The following is a 17,672-nucleotide window of genomic DNA, read 5'->3' as shown; positions in this document are numbered from 1 at the left end:
GATCAAAGAGGTGCATTTCCGTGTGTGCTTCAATATAAAGTGATATACACTCATATTTTTTTGCAATGGAATTCCCTTTAGTTTGTCTGCATGGGAGAAAGCAGACATCTCTCTCGTTTTTTAACTGACAAGCAAAGTCTTTCTCAGCAAAGTAATTGGGCTATGCAGCATTTACACAAAACACACAGTTGGCACCAACTAATTTGAATTTGAATCATTTTCAATACAAGGCTCAAGATTGAAACCCTCTTATAAGTACATACTGTGTAAAACACCCTTTAATGATCACAATAGTTACAGCATGATATTTGGTGCAACATCTTTATTCCTTTTCCATTATAAATGTCTGTTCTTACATTTTGTATAAAAAAATATAGCAAATGCTAAACGAAGGACAGTGTGGGAGTACAGGGATATTGACTGGGCGTGATTACTGTAATACCGGCATTGTACACCAGGGGGAAGCAAAGAGACTCATCTTGTGTGTGGAGGCCAATGGTGGATGCACTCTCCTCACAAGTTAACATCATAATGGGGCCTAAATTATATATACGCCATGCTTGTTGTGGCCTGATTATACCGTTGTGTCTAGAGAATGCAGGCCTGATGTGTGAGATGATGATTTGTGTAGTATGACAAGATGCAATGATTTCCATAAACAGGTAAAAGTACATATCTTTTCCATAGGAAAGATTGCAGGTATTGTATGGTGGTGGTGGTGGTTGGAGCGACCCTATATCTACTCACATCAAGACATGAGCCCCTCCTTTAGAAGAGACTTTGGGTCAGAGATTTTCCAAGATGGCTGGAGTATACAAAAGAATAGTGAACTTGAAAGGTCCAGTACTGGATGTTGGGAAATCTTGTCACTCACGAGAACTTAAACCGACTGCTACTTGTGGGGTGTTGGGGCATGGCTACAGTTTCATGGGTCAAATACGTTTTAGTGTTTGTGTGTGTGTGTGTGTGTGTGTGTGTAAGAGAGAGAGAGAGAGAGAATGTGTGTACAATGTGTGAGAGTATAGTATGTGATACATTATGACTGGGTGACCCAAACGTTCAGTGTCTTTAAAGGCATTTTGATCAAATGAAAGATGTGCTAATGAGCCATAGCTACAGTAAACCCATTCTAATGTTCTCTTAACATGAAGGAATGTCCCCCTAACTGCTCAAAAAAGCATCATCACCCTCCCCCCCCCTCGCCCGAAAAAAAAAACCAAACCATGGCTTTAGACATGAAAATAGACACTTTACTATATCACCCATTTCCATTCCGCTTGTTTAAGCCTCCATTTCTGGTTCCCACCCCCTCTCAGTTTGTCTTTGCACACAGTAACACTAACAGAGCCTGACAATCTTCTAAGCATTCTGCATCTCCTTTCCGATCTTGTAGCTGAGGATCTTGTTCCAGTCGATCTTGGTGCGGGTGACTGGAAGCTGCCGGCGTAAGGCTTTAAACGTGGTGTCAGACATGGTCTGGTAGTTCTCACTGATGGCCGTCTGCAATTGAGGCACACGTATGGTTAAACTCTTACATGACGCATCTGCTCATAATTAACAGTTCATTTACAAGTATTTGAAGGCTCAATGCCTCATTCATTGACATGAATTCACAGAGTCACTTGTGAGCACTCATCATCTAATCAGAAATCATCTAATCAACTTTGGGTTTACGGAGGAGAAGCAAACCTGGTATTCATTCTCAGCATCTTCAATGATTTTCACAAACTCCTTGGCAGTCTGAGTCTCACTCTGTCAAAAGAGGAAAACACAATGAATGAATAACACATCGGAGAAAGTCCTCATGCCAAACGTTCCGATTGCACAAAGGTTCTATTCCAAAGATGGGGAAGGCGTGGCTTAGCGTTACGGTCGTGGGTTCAAGGCACACGTGGCCCATTCCATCCGGTCTCCCCTCTCAGCTGTCTCCCTCTAGAACTTCCTACTGTCTCAATGATAACAAAAGGAGTGGGACTGCCACACTCCTTTAAAAACAGAAAAAAACAGAACTCACTGCCACTGTCAGGGACTCCTGGGCATCTTTGTGGCTGACCAGCTGGACGTTTCCATCCTCATAGTAATGCACCTGGAGTCATACGAGATGGGGAGTCAGACACAATACAGTAACAGACAGAATAATACTTTTAGCAAGTAGCAATATGACTTAAGGTGACGTTTATGTGCAAACAGGTTCTCTAACAACAATCCAAACAAAGTGGCTGACGACAGCACTAGAGCGCCTAGCCTACCTGTACTTTCAGGACTCCGACCACCTGAGCTGTAGACTGGGAGATGCTGAACTTCCATTCAGACCGGCAACGGCCGTTCCTGTTAACAGAGATTGTCCATCAGTCCACCTGCACCGTCACAGTGTTTATGTCCTCAGCACTAACGCACATTACAATCGGTCTTTAACGCATTCACTCTGGTGTCTCTAATGAAGACACTATAAACACAAGTAGAACTGCATCATCAGCCCTGGCAACGTAACGACGTCATCAAAGGCCATTGTCCGCTTACCAGAAGTTTTTGGGTTGAAACTGATGACCCTCAATACAAGCAATTATGGTTTGCTGGCCATCGATCGTTTTCCCATAAACCTGTAATCAATAAGGCATCGTTCAGTCAGACTGTCTAAGCAGGGTTCATCTTCAGTTGTTTTGTTATTTGAGTGTAAAAAAAAATGTAATTGCGCAAATAAGAGATTTACTAGCGGTATATCTGAGCATTGACATCCTCAGTCACTAATGAGCTCAGAACTGAACTACCGGTAATCAGCTGATGACACAGATTGCAGTAAGCCAGTAAGAGAGTCCTATTCCACAGGTGAGGGATTAGAGATATATATATAAGACATTTAGAAGATGCTTTTATCCAAAGAGACTTTAATGCAAAGCACAGTGAGTGCATGCATTTTCAGTATATATGGGAATCGAAACCCTGAACCTAATTGCTAGCTAGCACAGCTAGCACTGTGCTCTACCGCCTGAGCCAGGGAAGACGTACGGTGCAGACGCCGCTGGGGTAGTGCTCCTTGACGTAGGCGCTCAGAGCGCTGTCGCAGGCGTCCCTCCAGGGCCTGAGGGCCGCCTCGCCCTCGTGGGGCTGGGGGTCGCTGGCCTCCTTCCTCAGGTGGTCGAACTTGAACGACAGCTTGTTGCGGGGGTCAAAGAACCGCCCGTTGCCAAGGTCTCCATGCTCTGTTATAAGGACCTGTATGGGACACAGAGAGAAGGGGGGGAGAGAGAGAGAGAAGGAGAGAAAGAGAGAGAGAGAGAGATGGGAAAGCAGTAACAGTTTAATGATGTGTTTAATGGATAATCTATCACACAGTGAGCCCAATAAGATTCAATGGATGAGACAGGAGTCTGGAAGTGATGGTTGCTTGTAACCCTCATGAGTCACAATCCTTGCCGAAACAGTAACACAGGGGAAATGTTATCATTTGTTGTAAAAACAATCCAACACAAATGTACCTGATCTTCATATCCATCGAGTTTGGCAAGGGTGAACTGATCCATGTTGTACTGGGCAAAGGCACTTTTGCAATGGAGAAAAAACAAATTTATGAGGTTAGCAATAACAAATACACACCTGGCAAAGTTCAAGGAAAGGAGTGAGATGAACTTGACACTAGCGGAGCTGCTGTGCTAATTACAGTACATTGGAGTGTGTCTATATGACCCTGTCACTGTGAAGGGCAATCAAATACAACTTACTGTGCCGCACCCTCCCTGAGAAGATTGTCATTGTTGAGCAGTAGCCGCACATCTGAAACCACAAGATTGCGTTACAAACAACCCTGGACAGCAAGCAAAGTCAATAGATGACAGTGCAAAGTGAATACTGTTTAGCTTGTGTAGGTGCAGAGTAATAATGAAATACACCTCCTTCCCCAAAATACCTAATTGCGCTGTACCTGAAATTTTGCATTCTTTTTAAATTGTATTTAATATATATATATATACTGTATATATATTTTTATCTTATTTTCTTCCTTTCTCCAGCACCGTGACTGACAGTGGCACTTGTTCTTATCCAAGGTTTTATTGATGTATGATGACGACTGACTATAGTGACTAAATTACTAAAAATGTAAATGTAATGACATTCCTGCCATTTGTAAGGAGACTCACCATTGAAGACTTCATTGAACTCTCCAGGAGGAGCGTGGATGACAAAGTTGGCAGCGATGCGTACCTGAAGGGGAAAGGAGATGCCATGGTCATTTAGACAGTAGAAACCATCATCCAATCAAATGGCTTTCACCAACTGATTGACATAAACAACTTATAAAGAGTTTAGGCTACATGCAGTAACTGTATGGGAAGCCTATGGATGGATGGGCGTCGAGAATAAAACCAACATGCAACCTTTCTGTCCTGTTTATTTACTACCCCCATGGGACATTCAGGGACAGAGAAACTAGACGTCATTCGGCTGGTCACCCGTGACCACTAGAGAGGAGCAGAGAGCGATCACACGCTCTGAGTCTCTCTGCCCAGGCCAGAGGCCACTCCCTAGATGGCAGGCGCTGGAGCCCCGGGCTTTTCTTAGCTGCTCTACTGCGTGTGTAAGCATGTTGTGTCAGAGACACTGAGGCTGATGCAGGGCAGACACACACACACACACACACACACACACACACACACACACACACACACACCTCTTCATAAGGGCCTCTCTGGATGTCTGCAGTGCTCTCCTCCAATCAGTTGATAGTTGTTGTAGAAATATATATATTATATATAATATAATACAATCAGGCTCAGATCCAAAAGTCATTTGAGGTATCATGTTAGCTAGGCCTGAACGGACAAGCCTCAGGCATTTTGTCCATGTTTATCATACAAATCTTCTTTCTTCTCATACTACAAGAGTGACGAGGCCTAGGCCTAGCCTGCATTCTTTTGATGCTCCATTATTGCATTATTTTGAGTGCTCTTGAATTTTCTGAGACAAAGTTGTTTGGATCCAGTATCGGGTTGCCCATCATCCTACAGCCAGAGCGCTCTACACCTGGGCTAAATCACATCAGACCGGCCCACGGCTATGGAATCATCTTACAGCGTGGATCCATTTGTATTTTTCTTGGAATTGTTTACTCAATCCAGCACCTGGAAAATACCCTTGGATATTGTACATAGCCTAACGAACCTATAGCCTCTGTTGTAATGTACCCCCCACGTGTATACATGTATAACATTCGATCCCGATCCCCCTAGATTGTAAGCACAATAACACATCTATCATGAGCTTCTATTCAGAAGCTCATGAATCATGATAGATGTGTTCTTGTGCTTACAATCTAAGATATAACAATATGCAATATGTTATGCAATATGCAATATGTTATGCAATAACATCAATCTATAATCTATCATGAGCTTCTGCAATCACTTCTAGGAATGTTAGGAGACATTCTCAGACATGTATCTGCCTGTGCAATGGGAGACCTGTCAAAGCAAAGCCTTTATATGTGAAGGCTAAAAACACAACACCTTGGGGGGGGGGGGGGTAATCAGGGTGATAATAACAGAACAATAGGCCCAGATAAAGGGTTTAGGTGCCTTATAAACAACAGATAAAGGGTTTAGGAGCCTTATAATCAACACATGAACCATGCCTTAACCATGCAAGCTCTGCTGCCTAATAGGGTGTGGAGTTGACAGACAGTTGTGCAGCCAAAGCAGGAAGTAGATGTGGGCTGACTCGAGACAAACACACCTCAATTATGTTGCATATATGTGTCAACTGCGAAACACTAATCTACTTATTAAACACAAATCTACTTATTAAACTTCTTGACTGAATTAGACCAGAAAAAAAAATCTGATTCGATTTACACAATTTTCGTGACGTTATAACGTTAGCTATCTGTGAGGGGAAAAAAGCCCCAAACTCGAGCTGTCAAATTGAGAGCGAGCTATGCTAAGCTAGCTTAGCATAATGACTTGAGCAGATGAAGTTCGCGACCTTAAATAAACCGTGTCTCGCGCTTACCGCTCTCCGACACGGGACGAAGAACGTTGAACAAACAAAGAGCAGAGAGTGAACGTTCTAAGAGAACGAACATGGTTAATATTACCTTCTCTTCCTCACTGAGCTGCTCTTCGAAATCGGCCATCTTGGCTCTTCAGAACAAGCCTGCTGATCTGACTACAGAGCAGACACCAGAGAAGAAGAAGCCCACGTGACCAGAGGAATCTCCTCAGAGCCCACGTGACTCTTCTGTTTATAGATGGTAATACATTTTTATTTTATTTATTTTATAAGGCGTCTTTCATGGCACTCAAGGTCGCCGTATAACAACAAATCTAAAAACAGTTACAAAATTCAAAACACAAAATACATAGAAATATACAGTATAAAACATCGCTAGATGGTAGACTCGCCAGCCAATGAGGGGGCTCTTCACGAGTGCTTCGCCAACTTCGCCAACCAATCAGGTAGCGGTATTGCCCCTACCATCCTAGGTTCCGCAAATTCGCATCCGGGGGAAGGAGAAACAAACAAACATGGAGGACGTAGCCAGTAGCAGTAACCCTCAGTCTGTGGGCTTCACAGAGAAGTTAAAGTCCTGGCTGTCCTGGTCCTGGACGTACATCTGCGCCGTGTGGTTCGCCATGGTTCTGACTATGATCTACGTCCTCCGGAGCCCCTTGAAGCTGCAGGACACCCTCACCTCAGGTGACATGATGGCAGGCAGAGTTAGCATAGTTAGCTTAGCATACGAGAGCTAGTTTAGGCTAGCTGTCAAACGGTAGCTTAGCGAGCTAGCGAGCTGACAGAATGTTCTAAACGAGTCTGTGTTGTGAAAGTTTGACCGTTTCTTTATTCGTTAAGTCTGATAAACTGACAGATATTTGACATCTAAACACCTTTATCAGGTGGTGGCTGTTGTAGCTGTCCACTGTCACCAGCTCTCTTAGCTAGCATTAGCTAACTGTCAACAATACAACAATACAGTTGACAGTCAACACAACAATACACTGTCAGATAGCTGTCGGATGTTGACATGTCGTCACGTTAGAATTATAAGGTTCTATCTCCATTTTTGGGTCAAAATTGAGTTTTTTTTACATAATCTGATCCATTAGGTGTTTATTAATGCCTGTGTGGTGTTATTTTTAAAATGTTGACATTTTTTGAGTTAGTAATTAATAAAATACAAAGGTTCCATCTCACAAAGCATAATGGAATGTAAAAACTTTGACGCTCAATATCTCTGAACTGCCCTAAACGGAGATAGAACCTTATCATTCTAAACGGAGATAGAACCTTATCATTCTAAACGGAGATAGAACCTTCTCATTCTAAACGGAGATAGAACCTTATCATTCTAAACGGAGATAGAACCTTCTCATTCTAAACGGAGATAGAACCTTCTCATTCTAAACGGAGATAGAACCTTATCATTCTAAACGGAGATAGAACCTTATCATTCTAAACGGAGATAGAACCTTATCATTCTAAACGGAGATAGAACCTTATCATTCTAAACGGAGATAGAACCTTCTCATTCTAAACGGAGATAGAACCTTATCATTCTAAACGGAGATAGAACCTTATCATTCTAAACGGAGATAGAACCTTATCATTCTAAACGGAGATAGAACCTTCTCATTCTAAACGGAGATAGAACCTTCTCATTCTAAACGGAGATAGAACCTTCTCATTCTAAGCTCACGATTGGGCGATTGTAATTTCTGTAAAAAGAAAAGTAGAACACTTCAAAATGTCATATGGGATATGGGCTTTTTGAATTCCACATGTTATGCATCGTTCTCCTAGTTGATAGTTTTGGCCTCTTGGCTTCCTTCATTTTGACATCAACAGAATGTCAACAAGCCCCTCTCCTCCCCCTGCGTCATACACAATGAATGTTATTCAATCCAATGCAGTTTCATTTAGCTAGGGTTAGTTAAGTGCATTTGATCTGATATAGGTGTTTTACCTCCTGTCATTTCAGCAACTGTGTTCTTGAACACACTGACCCCTAAATTCTATGTGGCACTTACTGGAACCTCCTCGCTTATTTCGGGGCTGATTTTGGTGAGTTTTGATCACGTTCTGTTCTCTCTCTCTCTCTCTCTGCATGGGATGGGTGATGTGTGTGTAGGCTACAATGTCAGTAGCCAAAGTTGAGGGGTATCCAGGCTTTTTGTATATCTCACATCTGTATTTCTTCGGATACAGAGATACAAATATCAGATATACAAAAGCCCTGTAGCCTTATCAGTACCTATACGTTTGCAAATAACACTATAAGTTTGCAAATAACACTATAAGTTTGCAAATAACACTTTTGAGCAATTTCCTATCCTGAGTGTGCCTGGGAAACCGACCCGGCTACAATTACTAGTTATGCTTAAGCTTTAGTGAGATTTTACCATGTAACCACATCACGTTCATCACTCTTTACGACCCCCTCAATCTCCCCTCCTCCCAACAGATATTTGAGTGGTGGTATTTCCGCAAGTATGGGACCTCATTCATCGAGCAGGTGTCTGTCAGCCACTTGCGCCCCCTCCTGGGCGGGGTGGAGAACAGCACGACGACGGGCCTGTTCTCCTCGGTCAACGGAGAGGCAGAGCCCAGACCCAGTGTCTCTGGTACGTCTGAACACCAAACCCTGTTTCACAGTACAGAGCCTAACCGAGCTGAGCTGTACCGGGCTGGCCTGGTTACGAATCCATCATCGTTGTTGAAACAACAGTGCCGGAAAAGACAATGTGAAAAGAAAAATATCCGAGACAGCACAGTAAGGTTCGGGTCAGCCCTACAGTGTGTTAAGCACTATGTTTCTCTGACCCAGTGTTCCTCATCCCTGTCCTAGGGAAGCACAATTCTGCAGTGTGTGTTTGAAACCATTCCTCAAACACACACGTTTGATACCATTTTGTCGTTTTATTCCATGCATTTCTACCTCCGCCAGCCTCCCCTGACACAATGTCTTTTGTCTTTTGCAGAGTGTAAGGTTTGGAGGAATCCGTTGAACTTATTCAGAGGAGCAGAATACAGCAGGTGCGTGCCACTCAGACGGGAGTGTAGGACTTTCCACCTCTTACTGAAGAAATCCTTGATAAGCATATCACTTATCATAACATTGTCTGTATTTTATAAAGGTATACCTGGGTGACTGGAAAAGAGCCTTTGACATACTACGATATGAATCTCTCCGCTCAAGATCACCAGACCTTCTTCACTGGTGACACTCAGCAACTCAAGCCAGAGGATACTGGTTAGTTTGTTACTAAACCCCCTCAGTTGATGTTTCTCATGAAAGAGAGAGAGACAAAGTGTACAGTACTGTGCATGTCTGAGACTGATCTTTGCTGTGTCGTCTGTATGTTGTTGCAGTGATGCAAAAGGCCTGGAGAGAGAGGAATCCCCAAGCCCGGATCAGAGCAGCTTACCAGGCCATTGAGCTAAATCTTGAGTGAGTTCTGATTTACCACATACTATACCTATCATGTTTTAGCAAATAGCTCAGAAAAATTTAACTACAACAATCTACAATGATGACAGAATCTATTAAAACTAAATTATTGTATAATTTGTAATATTCATTGTGCATTGTGTTATTTTTTCCATGGACAACAACTGCTAGCTTCTTATATCTACTTCATCTTGTATATCTTACCCTAAGTGCATCCGCTATGTTTTGGTTGAAAGACATAAGATTCAAAGATTTGCAGGCATCTATGACTTCCCTCGGTACAGAGCATATCATAGTGCCCTCCTCCAAAGGCTGCGCCAACTGGGTGTTGAGGGCAGCGCACTGGACTGGCTCACCTCTTACCTCGCCGACAGACAATAGTTCATCTCCCTCTCCGGTTCTCCCAAGCATACAACCTTCCCTACCCATAACCTTACTGTGTTCTGTGTACTCATCCTATCTGTTGCTTCTTGTTTCCGTGTTTTGTGTGCCCATACTGTCAGCGTCTTGGTGTCCCTGAAAAGCGCTTTATAAATATAATGAATTATTATTATTATTATTATTATTAAAGTAACGTTTTCAAGTTCCTTTGAGGTCCCAATTTGTTTCAGCAAATAGTGCTGAGCCGAGCAAAACATACCTTACAACTCAGAATACTGTACAGCATGATTTTCATTCTAGCATAACAATGGGTTTGAGAAAGCGGTAATTATTTCATCAGTTGTTTGTAAACAGCAGTGTTTCCCCTACCCCCCAACGGAACCCCCCGCCCCCCCAAGAAAGAGGAATTATTACGGACGTAGACACCAAACATCTGACAAGCAGGCTAAAATATCCGCTTTTTTTAAACGCACCCAACCCGAATCTGGCGAGTGGCAAGCCCATGGGCTCGTTGGTAACGTAGTCCGCCAGTAGTCTCGCATAGCGAGATCTATCTCAACACTTCGCTTCGCGCTGGAGAATAATACAAGATTGCGCGCGAGCGACGCGAGAGAGTTTTTGCAGGGTGAGATGTCTGCAGATGGAAAGTAAGCAAGTTGAAACGTTAGCAAATATAATTGCTGAGTGTTCTAACAGAGCAAGTTGGTTCAAATTGGTCGTTATTATTGTGACTAGAAAGTGTCTGATTATAGTTCCATGGTGTGTAAATAGTGTCAAAGAACTAGCAAGCTAGCTAGCTAGTTCAGAGGGGATGAGATGAGCTAGTCACTAGCACACATGCCAGCTAAAGTGCTAACTGGATGCACTTTCATTTTACTTGAAGTAGATACGTATACTATCTTTCTTATTCTGCTAGAGTTGGGCTTTATGGTAATACCATAATGGCATAGTTACAGTACATGGACAGTGGATTGAAGCATTGGAAATGTCTGTTTTTTATAGTTGGACATACAATTTTTTTTCAGGTGAGAGAGTAAAGTCAAAATGACATTATCTGACTGCATTGCCCACCACAGCAATCCAATATTCAATTATAATTATGTTATAAATTGATATGGATCAATGTATACCTCTTATTAGATTATAAATACTCTGGTTGTTATGTTTGCCTTTTGGTTGACAGCAAAAGAGGGAGAGAGGAGGATAGAGAAGGAGAGAATGAGAGAGCAGGATGGTGTCAGCACACCAGAGAGAGAGAGAGAGCAAGAACCAGGTGAGAAAGTGGACATGTAGTCAAGACCACATAAGTAAGTAGCCTTATAAGAACCGATGGTTCTGGAGTCTAATGGCCCATAGGACAGGAGCCTATCTGCTGTTTCCGTAGCGTGAGGCGGCTTAATGTACAAGTTAGTACACCCCCTGGACATGACGCTGTGGGGGGGGGGCTCCATGCCACCCCCCCAAGGCAGCAAACCCAGGGGAAACACTGAACAGTGTATTGAAACATTGTAATATTACCTATCCCTAACCCTTATCAAATTGTATCTGAAAGTGTTTTGCATATCATGGAAAAACTCGAAGCCCTATTCATTGGATTATTTCCCATTGCGTCTATTAGAAATGTAAAGGTAAAGATTGCTGACATTTTCCACATGCAAATTGGGGCCCCTATTCTCTGCTCTATGGTCATTGGACCCATGTTAAACAAGTGATCTTTCATCTCCTCTACTCTGGTTTGCAGATGTGCTGCCGCCTATGTGCTCTTAGCAGAGGAGGAAGCCACCACCATCACAGAAGCCGAGCGGCTGTTCAAACAAGCCCTGAGGAGTGGTAAGACAGGCTGATCCGCCACAGTCCTACTGCAGGATAGAAGTCTAACTCTGAGGCTCACTTCTAGCTTCTGCTTTTTACTTGTTAACTATGCAATTAATAGTGTTAGGATTTCAATGGATCTGAATTTGTTAATTTGAGTGTGACCGTGTATCTAATAAGTAAGCCTTGAGAACCGATGGTTCTCGAGCCTAAATGGCCCTTAGGGGGCTAGGAGCCTATCTCCTGTTTCTGTAGCGTGAGGCAGCTTGATGTGCAAGTACACCCCCCTGAACATGACGCTAGTATGTCGCAGGGTCTTACCCCCCAATCCTTAATGCTGAGTGCCAAGCAGGGAGGCATCTGGTAGCATTTCTATAGTCTTTGGTATTATAATGTCATGATGTAATGACTATGTATGATGTAATGCACCTCTGTAATTTCCTCCAATGCATTTCCTCTCTTCCGTAGCTGGCAAAGACATCAACCTGCTGGTGTATATTAAACGCAGGCTCGCCATGTGTGCACGAAAGCTGGGACGGATTAAAGAGGCAGTAAAAATGATGAGAGATGTGAGTGTTCCTTCCTGCTTCCTAAACAACTCACCCCACCCTGCACTGGTGAAGGCTTAGTGGGGTGCTTGGGATGACCCGACTCTGACATTTCTCTCTCTCTCTCTCTCTCTCTCTCTCTCTCTCTCTCTCTCTCTCTCTCTCTCTCTCTCTCTCTCTCTCTCTCTCCCCCTCTCACAACACACACTAACTCTCTCTCCCTCTCTCTCTCTCTCTCTCTCTCTCTCTCTCAACACACACTAACTCTCTCTCTCTGTCTCTCTCTCTCTCTCTCTCTCTCTCTCTCTCTCTCTCTCTCTCTCTCTCTCTCTCTCTCTCTCTACTGTGTCTTTATCTCTTTCAGTTAATGAAAGAATTCCCATTGCTGGGAATGTTAAATATACATGAAAACCTGTTGGAAGCGCTCCTAGAGCTGCAGGCCTATGCAGACGTGCAAGCAGTCCTGGCCAAATATGACGGTAAGATAAATCATCCCTCTTTTGTCCTCCAAGCAACTACATTTAAATCAACAAAATGACATTGAACCAGTTATGTCTTCCTGTGTTTCGTAACGAAGCTCATCGTCATGTTCTAGTTGACTTAACTGCATCAGGTTAAGAGTCTGTTGTTATGGGTTGTCGTTGTAGATATCAGCTTGCCAAAGTCAGCTACGATATGCTACACATCTGCCTTGCTGAAAGCGCGGGCTGTATCAGATAAGTATGTTTCCTCCTGGGAGAAGTGTGGTCTGGTGTCTAGGTCTCTGACAGACATGGGAGGGCTGGAACAGCCACTGTAGCAGCCACAGCTTAGATCAGGGTGGGGGGGGGGCAATTCCATTTCAATTCTGTCAATTCAGGAAGTGAACTGAATTTCAATGACACTCTCCAAAAAAGGACATTCATTTCATTAATTGAAACATGAGTATCCGGGTACATGTCAATACATTTAAAACATTACAATTAAATAAGCTTTTATTGAAAAATAAAAAGCCTTGAATTTATGTTTCAAATCACTTCCTGAATTGATGGAATGAAAAATGAATTGACTTCTTTGATAGATACCAGAGATGTTGATCAGTAGTTGTCAGCATCAGATTCTAAATAAATATAACCCACATACACCTACATGATGTGACTCAGCAGGTGGCTGCAGTGGACCTACACATGTTCTGCCTCAATCAATCAATCACAGAATTGCTCAAAATGTAGTGGAATGTTTTTATTTGCTCCTAATCTACCTGTCTGTCTCTCTGTCTGTCTGTCTGTGTCTGTCTATTGTCTGTCTGTCTGTGCGTGTGTGCGTTTCCATCCGTGTGTGTGTGTATTTCCGTCTGTGTGTGTGTGTGTGTGTGTGTGTGTTTCCGTCCGTCCATCCTCTTGTCTGTCTGTGTGTGTGTGTGTGTGTGTGTGTGTGTGTGTGTTTCCGTCCCTCTCACCCTCTCCTCTCCCAGGTTCTCTCCTGAGGCGGCGTCCCGGCGGGGCCTCAGCACTGCAGAGATGAACGCTGTGGAGGCCATACACAGAGCTGTGGAGTTCAACCCACATGTGCCAAAAGTTAGTCTGCCTCACACACACACACACACACACACACACACACACACACACACACACACACACACACACACACACACACACACACACACGCACACATCCTGGGCCTGCTGGCTTTGTCAATTTATTAATTTAAATCATTTTATTTTTATTAGAATCTATCTACCATCAGATTTAGCAGGAAAACAAAAAATCTGATATTATTCACTTATATACTGTGGTCACTTTTTCTTCACACAACCTAATCATATTTTAATATTTTGGGGTGCTGGCAGAGGGGGTGTCTTCTTCTGATGTAATTATGTACTCTAGCCAGCAGGTGGCAGTATTGCCATACATTGTGAAAATAGTCGAGACGTTTGCTGCCTACCACAGCACAGCACCAGACACAATGATGCTTTGTCCTGGCCGACTATCTATCAGTGGGCTCCAGAGTTGAGTAAAATGTGAGGTATATGTGGTCCAGTTGAGGCTGGGGGAGGTAGTAATCGGAGGACGGGGCTCATTGTAATCCATGGAATGGAATGGGGAACGGAGTCAGACACACATGGTTGATGCCATTCCTCAGTCGATCCCGTGCATTACAAGGAGCCCCGTCCTCCGATTTCTGCCTCCCCCAGCCTCCACTGACGTGGTCATGGATGTGACTGGCTGGGTTCTGGGCTAGCCAGGGAGGGAGGGCCCCCACCTTCTCTGCAGCAGACACAAATCCACATCTCTTCCCACAGGGATTAGGCTTGGATGTCGTATACTCACACACGCACACATGCATACATACACACACATGCACACAAACACCCTCTCACACACTCAAGGACACACACACACACTCCGGTGTCCCTACAGCATTTTGGTGTGTGTGTGTGTGTGTGTGTGTGTGTGTGTGTGTGTGTGTGTGTGTGTGTGTGCGCGTGTGTGTGAGCTGCAATGTGTGGCAGTCCCAGGCAGCGAGGGGGAAACTCTACCCTTTGATCCAGGCTTTGATGTGAGGGCCCTCATCCTGAGTATCTCCTTGTCCCCCCACCCCGCCCAGGGGCACCTCTGCTCTGCTCCCCCCCCCCCCCCCCTCTGTCATGGTGGCGTTGACATGCACAAGCAGAGTCGAGCCAAACACCAAAGCGCTGCTCCCAAAGATACCTCACATCTATAGAGCACCTTTGCTTTCAAGTTGTGATATCTTAGACCTCTGTGGCAGGCAGACCTATCAGACTAATCTGTTTGTGATGTCAAACCCTGTCCCGTGGATCATCCCTCTTTCGCTCTCCTCTCTCTCTCTCTCTCTCTCTCTCTCTCTCTCTCTCTCTGTCTCTCTCTGTCTCTCTCTCACTCTCTCTCTCTCTCTCTCTCTCTCTCACATGGGTTTGTGTCACGATAGACACGGTTGAACTCTGAGGAGGACAGCTGCTCTGACAAAATGGCGGCGCGCCGACAGCGCTGTTGCGTCGCCGTGACCGTCGGTAGGAGGTCAGAGGTCGTGCTTGTTTCTGAAGCGTTTAATCAACTATGGATTTTGGGTGGTCCAGTGGTCTGGCACCACAGTCTACAGCGTACACTCGTGCCCATGTCGGTATGGGTTTGAATCCGGCCCCATGCCCTGCTGACATGCCCTCTCTCCTTTCTTCTCCTTACTTTCCTGTCTGTCTTCACTATATCTGTCCAATAAAATGGAAAAATATAAGTGGGACTGCCCCACTCACCCAGAAAAAATAACTATGGATTTTGGTGCTTTGGTGTTGTTACGTTATGTGGATATAAGTTTAACTAGTTGAATAAGAGTAACCATACATACATTACGTTTAGTTGCATCAGTGAGGCAAGTTGCCATTTTCTTCCTAGTTCCTCTTCACTGAGTGTGTGTTTATGCTCCGGCGTACCTGTCTGAATGATCAGAACTCCAGAGGTCTCTCTCATCCTCAGACACTTGTGTCGCCCGAATGCGCGAAAACGGTCTGTCTGAACGACCGCGTCAAATGAGATTAAACCAATAGAGAGCATTGAAAAACGGATGACGCACAGCCATTGGCTTTACTCCCCGTCAGTCATGTCTCCCACAGCACCTCCCGCACCACCACGTTTCTGATCCGGAGCCACGCCTTGCAGCTGTTTGATTCACAGAAATCAAATAATAACAGATAATAATAATAGACTTCACCCACTAAGGCCAGGTCGGAGTCATTTGTTATTCCAGGCTTGTAAGCGCTGTGCGCAAAAGCCCGGGAACGAGGTTAGAACACCAGTAGCTGCGGACAGGGACCTAGCGTAGCGACCTGGCGTAGCGGCCTGGCGTAGCGGCCTGGCGTAGCGACCTGGCGTAGCGGCCTAGCGTAGCGACCGTGGCTGCCTGCCAGTGGTGTTCACAGATGGACAGACACCGCTGGGTTCACTGGGCCAGAGACGACTCAGTCACCGGCTCCGTTCTGTTGTGGGTGGGCTTCCATTCCCAACAGATTCAGACCGCATTCTCCGGTTCAATCAATGGGAAAGACCCCCGATTCCTCCCCCGCCTTCGGCAAAGTGACCTCCCAGCTAGGGCCCCCCCCCTCCCATACACACACACACACACACACACACACACACACACACACACACCCTGGGACGGGTGTACGATGTAATGAAGGCCAGATTTATGTGCAGTGTGGGAGGTCAGGCGTGGGGGAGTGTACGGTCCAGCATCGCAGCACGGTTTCATATGGACATCACGCTACAGTACGTCACATGACAGGAACTGTACTACTAGCTCCACACACATACTGACCCAGCAGTTTCAGGGCTCAAACAGCCCCCCCTCCCCCCTCTCTCTCTCTCTCTCTTCCCCTTCCCTCTTCTCCTCTCCCTCCTTCCCTCCTAGTCCTCACCCCGGCCTGTCCGTCCTCAGCAGGCTCTGAGTCTCCTGGGGAACAGAGCAGAGACCCGCATGGCCCAATCAAGCCCCTCCAGGCACCTGAAGCTGCTTTACATAACACGTTCACTCTCTCTTTGGTCCACTCCTTTGTCGTCTAGTAAAGCCTTCCTCTAGAGCCAGGGAATTAGGCTTGAAATGTGCTCTGTGTGGACGGTGTATTGAGAGGAAGTGTGACATTGTCGGCCTTTCTCTTGATTCAGATGGATGTGGGGGAGCAGGGTTGATGCCTGTCTGGAGGAGTACGGTCTAAGCATTCCTGTGGTTGTCCTAAAGTGGACACCTCGGTACAGCAATTCGCATCCCCTGATCCTCGACCCAGTGCCAGTACCTGGGCTGATTAGCTGACACATAGGAAGTCAGTTCTCAAATGCTACTTTTGATAGAAGCAGGTCCCTGGTGGAACAAGAAAGGTTTAAATAAGGAGGCAAGGATCATTTTTTAGTTTGTTTAAACAAAGGAAGGTTGAAAAACTGTCAATGTTAACTGGGAGGCTTGGGAGGTATGCCTTGACTCTGATGTCACTCTGAGATTTAAAGCAGTTAGGCTTACGGTAAGGTTAGTCTAGGGTTAGGTTAGGGTTAGTTTTAAGGCTTAAGTTAGGGTTAGGGGTTAAGGGAAGGGTCGTCCCGAGGATCCCACTCAGCGTCTACAGTTTAGGAACCTGTTCCCGCTGTAGAGGGCACCTGCATCCTTCTCCGGTCTTGTCCGAGAGGAACGGACAAGCCGAGGCTGATGTCATTGTTGTCTCCGTGCCCCGTCGTGTTAAGTGCCAAAGATTAGAATCAGAGGAAGGCTTATGAGTTCTGCTCCGGCTTATGAGTGTCCCAAGATAAAAGGGGAACGTCAATGAAACCCAATCCTTTCATCAAAGAGGCGGCGGGGGGTTTGGGAAAGGGGGCAGGGGGGTCTGGGTGGGGGGGGGTGGGGGGTAGCACTGGGGGTCGACATGTTGCTCACTCCTCTGCCAGGAGGGGATACCAGGAGGGACAGCTGCCAGTCAAAGGCTTTGGTAAACCACCACCTCCTGTACCCTC

General features: G+C 45.1%; 2 protein-coding genes across 2 annotated transcripts in view; one reads left to right on the top strand and one right to left on the bottom strand.

Moving 5' to 3' along the window:
* Positions 1 to 1,233: 1,233 nt before the first annotated feature.
* Positions 1,234 to 6,154, bottom strand: capza1a (capping actin protein of muscle Z-line subunit alpha 1a). Its single transcript, XM_080548643.1, has 10 exons — positions 6,089 to 6,154; positions 4,137 to 4,200; positions 3,720 to 3,771; positions 3,477 to 3,540; positions 3,007 to 3,213; positions 2,521 to 2,600; positions 2,250 to 2,328; positions 2,015 to 2,086; positions 1,690 to 1,752; positions 1,234 to 1,500 (listed from the first exon to the last, which is right to left on the bottom strand). The coding sequence occupies exons 1-10, from the start codon at positions 6,125 to 6,127 to the stop codon at positions 1,360 to 1,362; spliced, it is 861 nt and encodes a 286-aa protein (XP_080404769.1). The 5' UTR covers positions 6,128 to 6,154; the 3' UTR covers positions 1,234 to 1,359.
* Positions 6,155 to 6,518: 364 nt separating this feature from the next.
* The window catches only part of st7l (suppression of tumorigenicity 7 like), a gene marked incomplete at its 5' end in the record, with an annotated part of 20,003 nt that continues 8,849 nt past the window's right edge, over positions 6,519 to 17,672 (top strand). The window contains 11 exons of the mRNA XM_080548262.1: positions 6,519 to 6,690; positions 7,973 to 8,055; positions 8,456 to 8,615; positions 8,973 to 9,027; positions 9,129 to 9,244; positions 9,364 to 9,442; positions 11,565 to 11,653; positions 12,104 to 12,204; positions 12,548 to 12,662; positions 12,831 to 12,903; positions 13,637 to 13,739. Of these exons, the coding sequence (XP_080404388.1) occupies positions 6,519 to 6,690; positions 7,973 to 8,055; positions 8,456 to 8,615; positions 8,973 to 9,027; positions 9,129 to 9,244; positions 9,364 to 9,442; positions 11,565 to 11,653; positions 12,104 to 12,204; positions 12,548 to 12,662; positions 12,831 to 12,903; positions 13,637 to 13,739 (1,146 nt within the window). The remainder of the gene's footprint in view (positions 6,691 to 7,972; positions 8,056 to 8,455; positions 8,616 to 8,972; positions 9,028 to 9,128; positions 9,245 to 9,363; positions 9,443 to 11,564; positions 11,654 to 12,103; positions 12,205 to 12,547; positions 12,663 to 12,830; positions 12,904 to 13,636; positions 13,740 to 17,672) is intronic.

This window comes from Nansenia antarctica (assembly GCF_963989245.1).
Source record: "Nansenia antarctica genome assembly, chromosome: 18".
Taxonomy (NCBI): domain Eukaryota; kingdom Metazoa; phylum Chordata; class Actinopteri; order Argentiniformes; family Microstomatidae; genus Nansenia; species Nansenia antarctica.
Note: the sequence above shows the minus strand (reverse complement) of the source record. Positions and strands in the feature narration are given on the sequence as shown.

Excerpts from the sequence above, each read along its gene's own strand:
- capza1a (XM_080548643.1), bottom strand. The coding sequence starts at position 6,127 with ATGGCCGATTTCGAAGAGCAGCTCAGTGAGGAAGAGAAG. Across the intron at positions 4,201-6,088 it reads AGCTCAGTGAGGAAGAGAAG|GTACGCATCGCTGCCAACTT; the intron begins GTAATATTAACC and ends TTTCCCCTTCAG. Across the intron at positions 3,214-3,476 it reads TCGATGGATATGAAGATCAG|GTCCTTATAACAGAGCATGG; the intron begins GTACATTTGTGT and ends TGTCCCATACAG.